The sequence below is a fragment of the Vulpes vulpes genome, chromosome 4 (genome assembly GCF_048418805.1).
Source record: "Vulpes vulpes isolate BD-2025 chromosome 4, VulVul3, whole genome shotgun sequence".
Classification (NCBI taxonomy): Eukaryota; Metazoa; Chordata; class Mammalia; order Carnivora; family Canidae; genus Vulpes; species Vulpes vulpes.
In genome coordinates, this window is record NC_132783.1 from 93,118,926 (window position 1) to 93,133,792 (window position 14,867).

At 47.9% G+C, this 14,867-nt stretch overlaps 1 protein-coding gene and 1 long non-coding RNA gene across 7 annotated transcripts in view; one reads left to right on the forward strand and one right to left on the reverse strand.

Moving 5' to 3' along the window:
• WAPL (WAPL cohesin release factor) overlaps positions 1 to 8,807 on the reverse strand; it is an 80,390-nt gene extending 71,583 nt beyond the window's left edge. For 2 of the 6 annotated variants that reach the window (XM_072756413.1, XM_072756411.1), the window contains exons 1-2: positions 8,303 to 8,656; positions 5,323 to 5,843 (exon numbers count right to left, since the gene is read on the reverse strand). In XM_072756413.1, coding sequence (XP_072612514.1) covers positions 5,323 to 5,821 — 499 coding nt within the window. In that variant the 5' untranslated portion in view covers positions 5,822 to 5,843; positions 8,303 to 8,656. The other 4 variants (XM_026005802.2, XM_072756412.1, XM_072756414.1 and 1 more) reach the window with 4 other exon arrangements.
• A 3,141-nt stretch (positions 8,808 to 11,948) lies between these two features.
• LOC140598634 (uncharacterized) lies at positions 11,949 to 13,422 on the forward strand. Its single transcript, XR_012001140.1, has 3 exons — positions 11,949 to 12,085; positions 12,330 to 12,469; positions 12,955 to 13,422. It is a non-coding gene; the product is annotated as an uncharacterized lncRNA (long non-coding RNA).
• The last annotated feature ends 1,445 nt before the right edge of the window (positions 13,423 to 14,867 follow it).

Below are 14,867 nucleotides of genomic sequence, written 5' to 3' on the forward strand. Positions count from 1 at the left end.
ACATAAAGTAGGAGCTAAATAAGTAATAGGTCTCTTATCTATTTCTCTTAAAAGGATTTCAGTTATGACTCGATTATATTCTAAACAAATGCATTCAATACCTAAATGAAGGCTAGGAATTATTGGTGATACTATACTTTCAGAATTAATAATCCTAATTAATCACCTCCACTTTATCCAATAAGCAGATGACAATCTCATCTCACATCACAAGTTCCTGGCCTACTTTAAGCTTTCAGGAATAGAACAATGCATCCCTTGCTAAAAATCATCTTCAGTTCCAAATCAAAGTTCTTAAATTCCTGACAATAACAGCCCTCTAACATACAAACACTTAGTACAGCTTTAAGCAAATGGAAAAAATGTATTGGCTACAAAACCAGTCATGCAAATTAAGAGCCTATGCAGTAGTTATCTCAATATTTGGCAGGATGTGTAGACTGAATCCCAGCTGGCTGGCAAGGAAAGTGTGCCAAGTAGAAATATAAGTCTTTGCATACTTTATTCTAGAGTCCAGATTAAAAACGTATAGCAGAAAGCACAAACATGGAAAATGGAAGTAGCCTCATACAAAAGGCAAGAGAAGCCTTCTTTTGCCCCTAATGCACACAGCCCTGGATTCCACACTTTAAAGAATATTCCAAGACCTCTTAAAAAGGCAATCCTTTAGGTCCTGCTAACAGTCAGTTTTAAGTGGCACACCTGTTTTGAGAACTCACTTCAACAGCAATTACAACTAAAGTACTTGCAGATAAAAATATAAGTCCTGAATCTGCAGTAAGATAATTCAGGGAGCAGGGACGCCTGAGTGGCTCAGCAGCTTGGCGCATGCCTTCGGCCCAGGGCGTGGTCCTGGGGTCCTGGGATCAAGTCCCACATCGGGCTCCCTGCATGGAGCCTGCTTCTCCCTCTGCCTGTGTCTCTGCCTGTGTCCTTGCCTCTCTCTCTCTGTGTGTGTCTCATGAATAAATAAATAAAATCTTTTAAAAAAAAGATAATTCAGGGAGGGGTGCCTGGATAGCTCAGTTAGTTAACCATCTACCTTTGGCTCGGGTCATGATCTCAGGGTCCTGAGATCAAGCCCTACATCAGGCTCAGCAGTGAGTCTCCTTCTCTCTCTTGCTCCTTCCCTCTGTTGCGTGTTGTGCTCTCTCAGATAAAGAAATAAAATCTCTAATAATAATAATAATAATCACCATCATCATCATCCAGGGAGGAGTGCCCAGGTAGTTTAGTAGGCTGAGTATCTGACTCTTGATTTTGGCTTGAATTTTGACCTCAAGGTCAGGAGATCAGCCCCAAGCCCTGTATTGGGCTTCATTCTCAGAGGGAAGCCTGCTTCTCTCCCTCTACCTATACACACATTTTCTCTCCCTCCCTTTCCAAATCTCTTTCTCAAATAAATAAATAAATAAATAAATCTTTAAAATAATCCAGGGAGTAGAGGATGGGAAGTAGAGTATAGAGCAAATGAAACAAGATTTCTCATATACTGACAACTGCTGAAGCTGGTATAAGTTTTTTTTAATACTTTATTTATCAGAGAGAGAGAAAGTGCGTATGTGCACACACAAGGGAAGGGGGCGCCAAGGGAGAGAGAGAAGCAGACTCCCCACTGAGCAGGGAGTCCCACACAGGGCTCCATTCCAGGACTCTGAGATCATGACCTGAGCCAAAGGCAGATGCTTAATTGACTGAGCCACCTAGGTGCCCCTAAGTTTTCTGTTTTTTAAAAATCAAAGTTAGGGCAGCCCTAGTGGCTCAGTGGTTTAGCACCGCCTTCAGCCCGGGGCGTGATCCTGGAGACCCGGGATCGAGTCCCAGAGTCCCACGTCGGGCTCCCTGCGTGGAGCCTGCTTCTCCCTCTGCCTGTGGCTGTGCCTCTGCCTCTTTCCCTCTCTCTGTGTCTCTCATGAATAAATAAATAAAATCGTTAAGAAATAAGTAAAATAAAAATGTAGATGATAATAGCACCTATCTTGTGAGGTTGTTTTAAGAATCAAGTGAGTTGATGGGCACCTGGGTGGCTCAGTTGGTTGAGCATCTATCTGACTCTTGATTCTGGGGTCGTGGAATTGAGTCCCGGGATTGGGCTCGATCTTAAAAAAAATAAAATAAAAGTACTACCAGGTATAAAACATAATACATTTTTATGAAAAAATCTTAATAGTAGTTAAAAATTAACCACATATTCCTGCACAGAGAAAGAGATGCACTTTAAACTTAATACCAGGAGAAATAATACAGCAAATTTGAATTTGGATAAGCCCTTCTCACTGATGTGATATAATTCTACAGTGAAAATGATCTGAATGAGCAGGAACATTCCACTGAAAGGATATTACAGAATTTAGCTTGTGCACTTTGAACAAACGTTAACATAAAATTTCTCAAAGGCTATTACAGAATTTAGCTTGTGCACTTTGAACAAACGTTAACATAAAATTTCTCAAAGGCTCTTGAATAAAGTGTGCAAAAATGACCTGCAAAAGATTTGAAACATTACACATACAAGCGTTTTTTTTTCTAAGTCCAAAATTTTATCACTCTCAAAGGATCTTTAACTCAAAAAAGGTTAGGAACCACTTTAGATTTATGAAAACCGCCTTTATCAGAAATTTAAATTTGGATTTCTAAACTTCAACTAAAACCAGAAGGCTTTCTGAATGAGAGTAAAGGCAATGACAAGCTGACAGTCGTATTCAAGAAGAGTCTAGATACAGGGAAATGCCCAGATGTTAGAGAGTAGGGGCAAAAAAAAGGAAAGCCATAACATACAGAAATATTTCCAAAACTATAACCAACTTATAAACACACAAATCTATAAATGTGTGTTGTTTTTTGTTTTGTTTTGTTTGTTTGTTTTTAGAGACAGAGACAGACAGGCAGGCAGGCAGGCAGAGGGAGAAGCAGGCTCCATGCAGGGAACCCGACGTGGGACTCAATCTCAGGTCCCCAGATCACGCCCTGGGCCGAAGGCAGCACTAAACCGCTGAGCCACCCGGGGCTGCCCATATAAATGGTTTTTAAGAACTTAGAATAAGACTACCAGGGGGATCCCTGGGTGGCGCAGCGATTTGGCGCCTGCCTTTGGCCCAGGGCGCGATCCTAGAGACCCGGAATCGAATCCCACGTCGGGCTCCTGGTGCATGGAGCCTGCTTCTCCCTCTACCTGTGTCTCTTCCCCCCCCCCCCTCTCTCTCTCTCTCTGTGTGTGTGTGACTATCATAAATAAATAAATAAAAAATTAAAAAAAAAAAGAATAAGACTACCATGAGAACTAAAAGCATTCCTTCAAAGTTCCCTCTTATGCTACAAGTGGGTTGCTGCAGCTCTAGGTGGTCAAGGGAAAAGAGAGGGCAAAAAAATATTCATAGTGCTGCTCCACGCCCTTTCCACTACATATACCTCATGAAGGAGGAAGAGGGACAAGATGTTCTTAAATATCTATTTATCTGTACTCTAGCACACATTTTCTCCTCACAAAACTATTATAACGGGAGTTTGGGCTCCCCTTCAGTCCACGGTATCAGCAGCAAAACTACAAGGTAGCTATATCAGACTGGGAATCTAATATCTCATTTCTACAGAAAACTGTTTCCAGTTCCCACCAAACAACTTCAAACGGCGGTGGGGACACAGTACAGATGTAACATCGGCAAAACCGCATAAGCAACTGCTGTCTAGGTATTTTTAACTTCTAAGTTCGTATTGTCCCTCTACCCAAATGTTCATCCTGCTGTTGTGACCCCCTGCCTGCCAGGGATACCCTGTTCTCAAAAAACGCACTTGAGGAAGCTGGGTCTGCCTTCCTTGACCAGTTTCGCCACTATCTCACCCTCACCTTCCTTCCTCCAGGTTACGTGCCCCGCACTGTGGATTAACTATCAGAGGACAAGGTACAGCAAGCAGTAGGAACGCTGGATAACTGAAGTGCAACGGCACTCCCACAGCCTATCACAGTGGAGGGTACGCAGTACGCGCTTAACACGTTAAAAATCGATAAATGAACCTCATTCCAATTCTGCCACTAGCCAATCTTGGAGAGTCACTCGACCTCTTTGAGCCTCATCTATAAAGTAAGGAGACCTGCGTTAGTTTATTTAGGTTCAACAGTCCTACGATTGTGATACGTTTTTAGGAGCTGATCTGGGAAACAGTTTTTAATCTGTTTTTTCAATAAAGTTTATTCTAACCTTAAGTTTTGAACAATGTTTCAGAAGAACTGTGACAAAGCATAAGGACAGCCAAATCGAAATTAACCGGGAGGATCAAGGGAATGACAATAACAGCTGGCTCATCCTCTCATCCAAGGGTGAGAAAAAGAGTGAAAAACATTCAGCATTTTTCGTAAAACTATGCAAGGCAACATCTTTTATTATACTGTTTGAAGCACTTACATTAAGCCTCAGGGGAGCAAACTCCTGAGAATTCAGTACTAGGAAAGTTTTGTTCTTCCTTCCTTTCAAAATAGGAGATCTACATAACTTTTTGTATCACCAAACTTTGCCAGGAAGTCAAAAACTAAGGTCTGTTTGCAACTACAGTGCCATCCTTGTCCTGTTGCTAATAAACCAAGCAGGCTATCTCTCCTGCTATCTCTGATCTTAGCTCTTCGGTCTTTTAATTAATTGCACTTTTACCATTTACTCTAAGTCTCAAATCTTTTACAAAAGGAGTAGAGGTACAACAGACAAAACATACTGGTTTTTTTTTTTTTGAATGAACGCTAGATGCCGGATTTACAAATTAACACTTTAAAACTACAACTGATCTTGTGGATTAAAATCTATTAATACAAGTTGCTACCAGCACCAGACTCCAAATAAATCTCAAATTGCAATGAAGTTCAATTCTTCAATGTTTCCACAATACCCCCTTAATCTTTCCAAACTAGGTTTGAAGGAAAGCCTAACACTCCTAAACTTAATCCTCATTGTAAATGCTCATCTTATTTCCATTATCAGTAACAATACAAACCCTCCACAGTAGCAGAAACGAGATACTGTGTCACGCTAACACAACAAAAAGAGATGCTTCTTAATGGAAATAGAGTTGGAGACATAGGAAAAACTGTTCCCAAAATGTGGTGAGTAAACAGTCTGGATTCATATTCATATCCAAGTTGCTTAAGTAAAATTTCAACCCCCAATTGGTTTCTTTAAAGTTCTTAGGTCTCTTCTACAAGAGTGTCTATAGTCCCCATTAATCATAAATGCAAAAAGAGAACCCAAGAAGCACGGTATTTTAGAATTTAAAGCATTTACCAAAACAGCTTACACAAAGCTCTTCTGGCTCAGGATAAAGAAATTCAAAACTTACCTGAAGTCGCTAATTTAGCACAGCTACTTCTGCTTGCATCATCTTCTAAGATTCGGTTTGTGCTCCTTTCTTTCCCAACCAAAGTTTCTTCCAAAAGTAAGCATTTATCAGATACAACACTGTCTTCGCCCACTGCATGACTAATTTTGCTATTAGCTTCAAGTACAGAAGTGACCTCTTCCAGCTGAGCAGCTTCACTAGATTCTGAGTAAGAGGAACCCTTACCCTGGGCTAAATTCTTTGAAGAAACTGGTAGAGACTCATCATCACTATCAAATCCAAAAGGATCTCCAGTATTTTCTTCTTCCACCTTAGGTTTCTTCGGAATTTCTTGGATATCTGGTTTGAAATTGGGCCTCTTCTGCCCTAATTTAGCCATAAATGTGGTCTCTCCCCATTTTGTGCTAAGGGTGGTCCGTTTATTGGAAAAGACTTCATCGAATTTTGAACTGCCATTTCCTCCTTTCCTACTGTATGTTTTCCCAAATCTGGATGTCATTTTGACACCTGTTTCATATTCTCTGTGGGGGGGAAAAAAAAAAGTAAGAATATATATAATCACCAAATACTTAACAAATGTTAACACTGAATGTAAAAATAAGAACCCAGGGATTCTCCCCATGGGGCTTTTCAACATGCAAGATACAAACATTTAAAAATGCTTGAATAAATATGGAAGGGCATATAAAGAAAGGGACTCATTTTTTTTATCCTATAGATTTCCAGATCTTAATCTCCTTATCTCAAAGAGTACACATTCATATGCTATTGACAAAGTAAGCAAGTATAATGACTAACCAACTTATCCCCAGTACCAACTTAGTAACAGAGCATCAATTTTTTTAAGTTTAAAATTAATCTATGCACAATTCTCATAAATATCACTGTTACCTTAAAAAAATAATAATATGACTAGGGTTATTACTCATAAAATCTTAAGCACGAAATGTAAATTTTTTTCCAGGATCTCAGAAACATCAAATAACTGACTAAATCAGGTCTTTGAAACTTTAGAGCATTTATTCATATAAAGGAAAAAAAAAAGGGGGGGGGGAGCCAGAAAAATGTATTATTTTTCATTTATTAGAACCTGAAGTTTTTTAACACAATCGTAAAGATTCTGATTCTTTGTCTCATGTGGTCTGAACTGTGACTTGAAAAATATTCCCCAGCTGGTCCTCTCCCTGTGGTAAGAACCCCTACTTGTTCTGTCTCCCTTGTCCCTCTAGTGCTGTGCTCACTTGCTGAGTTACTGAAGCTGGTGAACTGCAGCATAATTACACTGGCCTGCCGACTATTAAAGGAAGCAACAGAAACGCAGAGGTTTATTTCCCTCTCGGCTTTATAAAAGATAAATTGTACTCATCTGATGCGTCTACAGAACAGTAACCCATCTATGACAAACTTCAGGACAGTAAATTAAGAGCAAAACATTTTCAAAGCAAGTTGCAGTACATTTTAAACACTCCATTCTTGTCTATCTCCTACACTGCAACCTTCTGAAGTTTAAATATCCATATATTAAATATCATCTAGGGAGAAAAATAAACCATTGTGTAGGTCTTGAAAAGCCAACCTTCTTCATACTCTGAAATCTAAAACACAGCACTAGGAATGACACGGAATACATTTCGGTCTGTAAACCCATTTTTCCTTTGCTAACTTAAATTCTTACAACATCCGTCGCTGGTGAACTGAGTTTCCTACGCGTGCAGCGGAGGACTTTCCCTCTCCTTTTTTGAGAGACCAACTAACTTGACAAAGTGACCGTTGAGTCGTCCTACAGACCTGCGCGGAGCGAGAACAGTGGTGCAGGCCTTTCAGGCAGGTGGCAAACCCTTTTCCTGAGAGAAGGCAGACTCAGGCTGGGGGATGCCTGCATGGCCTGTTGGGTGCGGCCCCCACCCGCCCGGGGACCCGGGGTCATGTGGGGGCCACGCAGTCGGGTCGTCTCGGTCCTGCGGGAGCGCGGGGCCCCGGCGCGCACACCGCGCGCAGACACCACGGGAGCCGGAACCTTTCGCAGACGCTCACACAGCAGTCATCGCCTAAAAACGTCGACTAGAGGCCAGACCAAAAACCTAGACTGAAGCTCCTTCGGGCCCGGGGAGGGGGGCGGGGGGGAGGTCCAGGAGCCACGGGACCGGCCCTGCTGCGAGTTCAGAGCCTGCAAACCAGCCCTGGGCATACGGCGGTGGAAGGTGGCAGCAACCGCGCGTCCGTCCCCCTAAGACTCCACGTCCTGTGCGCGCCCTGGATGCTCGGAGGCGGACAGAGCAGCGCCTGCGGTGCTTCGGCTTGGAAAGGCAGGGGGGCGGGGGGGGGGGGACACGGGCAGGGCGCGCAGGGGCGACGCTCGGTGAGCACCCGGCGGCCGCCGAGCTGAGCGTGAGCCACGGGCGCCCGTTACATAACACCCCGTCCTCCCGGGTCCCCCTCCAGGGCTCCCCGTCTTTCCGGGGACGGCGCTGATGGCATGTGCGGGAGCCCGGCGGGCCGCGCGCGTGCAAGCCCGGGGGGGGGGGGGGTGGAGCGAGCCCGCACCCGAGCACGGCGCCCAAGGCTCCGCCGCCCCGGGGAGGGGCGCAGGACTCGCGGCCAAGTCTTCCCAGGTCGCTGGGCCCTTGCTTCCGACCCAGGCCGGGTCCGAGGTGCAGGCAAGTGCGGCGGCGGCGGCGGCCGCAGGGCGGGGGGGGGGGGGGGGGGGCAGCCGAGGTCCGCCCGCAGCGCAGGGCCGCGTCCGCAGCGGCCCCCACGGGCTCCGGGTTGCCGCGGAGGGGCCGGCGCCCCGGGCCGTAACTTTCCTCCCCGCCCCCCGCGCCCCCCCCGCCGCGCCCCGCCGGGACCTGGATGCGGCCCCCGGCGCCCCGGAAGCCCCCGCCGCCGGGCCCCGCGGGCAGCGCCGGCCCGGAAGCAACTCGGAACGCGGGCACCCGAGCGACGGCCGCCCCCGCCCGCCCCGCCGCGCCCCCCCACTTACCCCGGCGCCGGGCGGGTGCTCGGGCCTCGGGCCGCCGCCGCCTCTCCCGCTCCCCGCGGCCCCGCGCGGCAGAGCAGCCCGGCCCGCGCGCCGCTCGGCCGCCGTCGGAGCCCGCGCCGCGGCTCGGGGTAAATAGGAAGCCCGGCGGGGGGGGGAGCGGCGGCCCCGCAACTTCCCTCCCCGCCTCGAGCGCCGCCGGCCGCGCCGGGCCTAGGCCTCCCTGGCCGCCGCCGCGCCGGCTACGGGCCCCCGCGAGGCCGCCGCCGCCTCCCGCGCCGCCGCTTCCGCCGGGGGGTGGTCAGCGCTGGAGTTTGAACGCGGCCCTGGACCATCTCAACGCCATTTGCGCTCCCGGCCCCCACCTCCTTCCTCCAACAGCCGCTCGCTCCGTCACTCCGCTTCCCACAGGCCCCGCGCGGCCGGCGCGCCGCGCAGCCAATCACGCGGCCGCTTACTCAACCCGCCGCGCAGGCGCCGCTCCCCGCATGCGCCGGCGCCCGCCATTGGCCCGGCCGCGGGACCCGACGGGAGTTGTAGTCCGCGTTCGCGAGGCCGCCGCGCGCGCGCGCGCGCGGGGCGCGGGAGCGGGCGACGGGAGGCGCGGGCGGCGGCGGCGGCGGGAGGCGCGGGAGGCGCGGGAGGCGCGGGCGGCGGCGGCTCGGGAGGCGGCTCGCAGCCCGCTCGCAGCGCCCGGCCCCCCGCGGGCAGACGCAGGTGCTGCGGGAGAGGCCCCGGGGGCGCGGCGCAGGCAGCTGTGTCAATCGCTTCCCCCCCAGGGACCCGCCGGAGCCTGGGGACGGCGGGCGGTGCAGCTGCGCCAGGCCTGCCCGGGAGCAGGGAGCTCGGGAGCCGGGCGGGCGGCGGCCCGACGGCGGGGGCCGCGGGTGACGTCACCCCGGCCGGGTGATGCTCCCGCTGCGGCCCGGGCCGCCCCGGCTCTGACCCCGGCGACACGAACCACCGTTGACCTTGCGCGGTGTGATAACGGTGATGCGGTTACGTAAGAACTAAAAAAAAAAAAAAGGGAAAAAAAAAAGTTTCGCCAGCTTTGTAAGATCGTTTGGAGTCCGAGATGCACTTGCAAAGGGCTCCTGCAGGTGCGGGGCGAGGGGGCAAGGCAGGCCAGCGGCGCGCCTCCCATCCCTGCGCGGCCCGCGGCCCCAGCCCCTCGGATGTCCCTTACACCGGGCGCTCCTCCGTGCTCTTGGGGCTCTTTTTTTTTTTTTTTTTTTTCCGTGTCAGTGTATCCCCGATGCAGAAATTGGAAATTTGGGGAGGATTTCTGTCTTTTTTTTTTTTTTCTTTTAAGACTGCAGTGGGGAAAACAGCGTTCTCGAAAGTAGTACAGGCAGTTCGTGCTGAGAGAGGCGCATGATTCATCGGGCCTGGACGGCCCTGCTGTTGGGTGGGTGGTGAATGGAAGAGTGCACCTGGGAAATTAGAAAACTAATTGCTTCTAGTGAAAACCCCGCCCCTTCTCCCTCCAATGTGGGTAATCTGCTTTGAGTTAACCGGATTCCTCCAATAGATTCGGGGAAACTCCGAATAAAGAAAAAAAAGTAATTTCTGAGATCCTGCGGCCCTTCCCACTAGGAATTTAAGGTGGATTTTATAATGCCTGAATTGTTTTTGCTTTTGCACTGTTGCTGCTGCTGCAGCAGCTGGCAAAATTTGTATTCTGACATCTACAGTTTTCCAAAATATCATGACCATACTTTCTCCTGGTTGTTTCAAAATAAACCAGCTCTCGATGGCTTACAGGATTATAGCGGGTCTGTGTTGGGCAGTGTGTGCAGGAACTTGTATTTGGGTCAGTTTGGGCCTTTTTAAAAAACATCAGCATACAGGATCTTATTTTATCATTTTTTCGTTTAGAGATTGCCAGCAGAGGTGCAAGCTGCACTTACTATAATTACTCAGATGACAGAGTGGTGGGTGCTAATTAAGGGGTAATTATCATCAGAGAAAAAGGCTAAGATCAAAAAGCCAGAAGCGGTGGAGAGACCATTGCAAGATCTTCCCGCAGAAGTAGTGCTGTGAACCCTCCTGCGCCAAAAGATGTGTTCTTTATGACCTGGCCTGGTTACTTGGTTGGGGAAGTGATTCCACATGAGGCATTCAGTAGAAGAGTTAATTTTTTTATAGAAAGAGACAAACCATGGAGCCCACTGAGGGGCTTTTTGTGCAGTAACTGTGTTTTTGGAATTTGCATTGTGTTAAATTCTTGCTACTCAAAGAGTGATCCCAGCTCAGCAGCATGTCATTACCCTGGAAGCTTGTCGGGAATACAGAACCCCGGGCCCCAACTCCACTGAAGCAGAATCTGCACTTTTGGGGATCCCTGGGTGGCTCAGCGGTTTAGCGCCTGTCTTTGGCCCAGGGTATGATTCTGGAGCCCCAGGGTCAAGTCCCATGTCAGGTTCCCAGCATGGAGCCTGCTTCTCCCTCTGCACCCCCCCCCCCCCCGCTTTGTGTCTATTATAACTGAATAAATAAAATCTTAAAAAAAAAAAAAAAAAAGAATCTGCACTTTCAACAGGATGCCCCAGGGAACTGGTCTACACATTAAGGATCGAGAAGCCCTAGTTTTTAAAGGATGCCTATAGATATGCCTGATCTCTGATCTTTGTTAAGATGGGGGAAGGGAGAGAGAGAACCTATTATACAACAGCTATGATGCCAGGCTTTTCATTTGCATCCCTGCCTGTTATCCCTGTTTTACAAGTGAGGAAATTGAGAGGTTGGCATTTGCTACTCCCTTGGTAGCTAATGAGGAAATCAAATCTTTTCGTACCGGTCGTGGGATACCCATTACTACTTACAGACACTGTTGAATCTAATACAAAATGATACGTGTGTGTTTAGTCTGTGGAAGCTTAGTCTATTCTGAACGGAGCTGTGCTAGGGCTCTCTGCTCTCCTGCATCTCACACTGAAGACTGCCTATTTGGGAAGCCCAGGGGGCTCAGCGGTGGAGCGTCTGCCTTCAGCCCAGGGCGTGATCCTGGAGACCCAGGATGGAGTCCCACATCGGGCTCCCTGCATGGAGCCTGCTTCTCCCTCCGCCTGTGTCTCTGCCTCCCTTTCTCTGTGTGTCTCATGAATAAAGAAATAAAATATTTAAAATAAAAAAATAAAGACTGCATATTCTAAGGCCCCTCCTGGAGGAAATTCAAACCCTGGGCCTTCTTCAGGCAGGGCCACGCAGGTGGACTCATACTTTGTTTCGGCTGAAAAAATAAAATCCTGCAAAGAAAACTAATAGAACAATCTGTTCTGCCATTGTTGGGTCTCTGTTCTAGCCCAGGCATGGGAACTGTCAGAACCGGAGTTGCTAAATAGAGCCCTATAAACTTTTTCTGATAGTGCGTAGTAAAATGTATCACAATTTACACGATTCACTTCAGAGAACCAGAAGTCAGAGATGATCACACTGGTTACAGGAAATGTTTCCTTGTCTTAGGAAGGGGAATAAAATTATAAATTACAAATCCCACCCTTGCATGTTATAGTGGTTGTGTAAGGGCCAGGCCCTACCCCTACCTCCCTGACACTCCCCAACCCTACTCTTTGTTCTGCCCATAGGAGGTAGAAAGGACTTTTCAAGTAGTCTCCCCTCCCAAGCAGGCCATTTTGAATTGTAACACCCCAGTCTTAATGCTCACTACTTTATATTTTCATCTCATCTAACATATCACATATTTTTGTGTTTATGTTACATGTTTATCTTCCCAATGAGGGGAAGGATCTTTGTCCTGCTAAATCAGCACATAGTAGGTGCTCAGTAAGTATTTGCTTAAATGCTCCCCCATTTACTTCTGTCTTTGTTGTAAGATTGTATCTTGAAAGTGACTTGGAACTGACAATAGTTTCACATAACCTGTAGCTCCATAAATAGTTGACTAGGTTTTCCCAAGGGGAAGAGGAGTGCTACCTGCAGCTACCCTTTGTTCTCACCTTGGATCGGTTTTCATTCTGAGAATTGAGAAAATGAACACTACTGTAGTCACAATTACCTTGTTTTCCAGAATAATTGGAATATGTTTCTCCTGAGATGGTGACATCCTTTGGGGAATAAACTGCTGTCTAAGTAGTTGAAAGGCAAAGCAAGGAAAGGTCCCTGGGAACGCGTTGCCTGACGAGGATTGGTACCCAGCAACCTCTGAAGGTCTGGCGACCTGACCATTGTCTTCAAACAGCCATCTTCTCACCCCAATGCTCCCGATGTCCTTCCTCCCCACCCCACTCCCAACAAAAGCCCTCCTGGAGCTTCCCATCACCAAGACTAAAATCCAAAATAGTCTTGTGAACTATGAAGCCACGGGTGATTGGGCCCCTGAGCACTCCTGGCAGAGCACACACCTTACCAGGCCTGCCTGTGCCTACTGCTAGAACCTGCCAAACCAGCTCCTCCTCAGGGCCTCTGTGCTGCTGTTCCCTCCTCTAGTCCTGGAGATAAGCACCTACCTGACTCACTGCTTTTAGGCCTCAGGTGTCTCCTCGGTAGTATCTACCCTGACTGTGCCGTTTAAATTAAGTCCCTCTCCCTGCCAGCCTGGCATTCATCTCCCCTTCCCCCTTTGTTTTTCTTGATGGTAGTCTTCACAGTTGTCTTACCTATTAACTGGCTTATAATTTGTTTGCTTCCACCAGCCTATAAACTCTAGGAGGACAGGGATTGTTGACTTGTTCACTGCCAGATGCCCAGCACACCTAGAATGGAGCCTCACACACAACGTCTGCTGTATGTGTCCGCTGGATTCCTCGGGAATGTGCTCGGCCCTTCTATGTCCTCACTAACTGTCTGTGTGTGCTGGACCTGTCAATAATGGCGAAAGGTCCCATGAAACCAGCCACCGTCAGGAGCAAGCGTGTACATTTCTTCCTGTAGTTCTATTTTCATGTTTATATATTTTGAGGACATTTTATTGGTCACATACAAATTTAGAATATTCTTTTTTACATATAACTTCCTGGTGGAATTGAAAGCCTTTTAAGTAATACAGAGGATGGAAGACAGAAATCGCCTAAGTTTTCCATCCCTCCCGAATGCACACCGTTTGTAATGGGACTTCGCAGCTCCTCGCGGGATCCGGGCTGGCCTGGTAGCTTGGCGCGGCCCGAGGAACGTGCCCAAGTGACACAGTTCTGAGCTGGAGTCTTGGGAAACCTTGAACGCTTGCACATTCTCTCTTGGGTCCCCGCCTCTACCGTAAGAACAGGCCTGGGCTAGCCTGCTGGAGCCTGAGAAGCCACATGGAAAAGAGCTGAGGTCATCCTACGCCAGTCCAGCCAGCAGGCCTCAAACACTCAAGCCAAGCCAGGATTGGCATCGCTACCTACCTGACCCACTGCTGCCCACAGACGCGTGTGCAAGCCCACCCGGGGCCAGACGAGCTGCCCAGGTGACTTTAGACTCGGGAGTGATGATGAATAGTTATTACGCTAAGCCTGTGCATTTTGGAGTGGTTCGTTATACTACATTATTGTGGCAATAGATAATTGATGGTTAATGCCTCCTCCTCGGTTCCCAGCCTGGGAAAAGCCTCCCTGACTGCCCCGGCAAACTAAGTCAGCTTCCCAGCCTATGATACCACAGACGGACACCTCGCTCTCCAAAATGGTGTGTTTACTTCTCTATCATTGACTAGACTGTCAACTATGTGAGGACAGAGACGTTGTCCTTTTGTCCCCTGCTCTGTCTTCAGTACCCAGCACAGTGCTGCTGTGTCCTGCTGCGTGTGTCTGCTAAGCGCTGGAAATGTGGCCCGTCCAAGTGGGGACGTGCTGAAAATAGAACACACTGAATTTTATACTAAAAGGCTGAGCAGGGGATCCCTGGATGGCACCTGCCTTTGGCCCAGGGCGCGATCCTGGAGCCCCAGGATCGAGTCCTATGTCGGGCTCCCTGCATGGAGCCTGCTTCTCCTTCTGCCTGTGTCCCTGCCCCTCTCTCTCTCTCTTTCTGTCTATCATAAATAAATAAATAAATAAATAAATAAATAAATAAATAAATAAATAAATAAAATCTTTAAAAATAAAAAAATAAAAGGCTGAGTACAAAAGATATATGTATAAAATATCTCAATACTTTTTACACTGATTAAATCCTGAAATGACAGTATTTTTAATATATTAAGTAGAATGTGTTATTAAAATTAATTTCATCTGCTCTGCTCTTTAGGTTTTTTAAGATTTTATTTATTCATGAGAGACACAGAAACAGAGACACAGGCAGAGGGAGAAGTAGACTCCCTGCAGGAGCCCAATGCAGGACTCGATCCCAGGACCCGGGGATTACGACCTGAGCCAAAGGCAGATGCTCAACCACTGAGCCACCCAGGGAGCCCTCTTTTTAGCCTTTTTAAAGTGGCTACTAGAAAAAGCAAGTTTGTGACCCGTATTATATTTCTATCAGTACTGATACAGAAGTACAGTAAATATTTATCAAAGGAAAAGACTTTTTAAAGGCTTACTGAAAGAACTGCTCTATTAAGGCACATAAAGACACAGAAGAACCTTAAATACATATGACTAAGAGAAAGGAGCCAGTCTGGAAAGTCCAT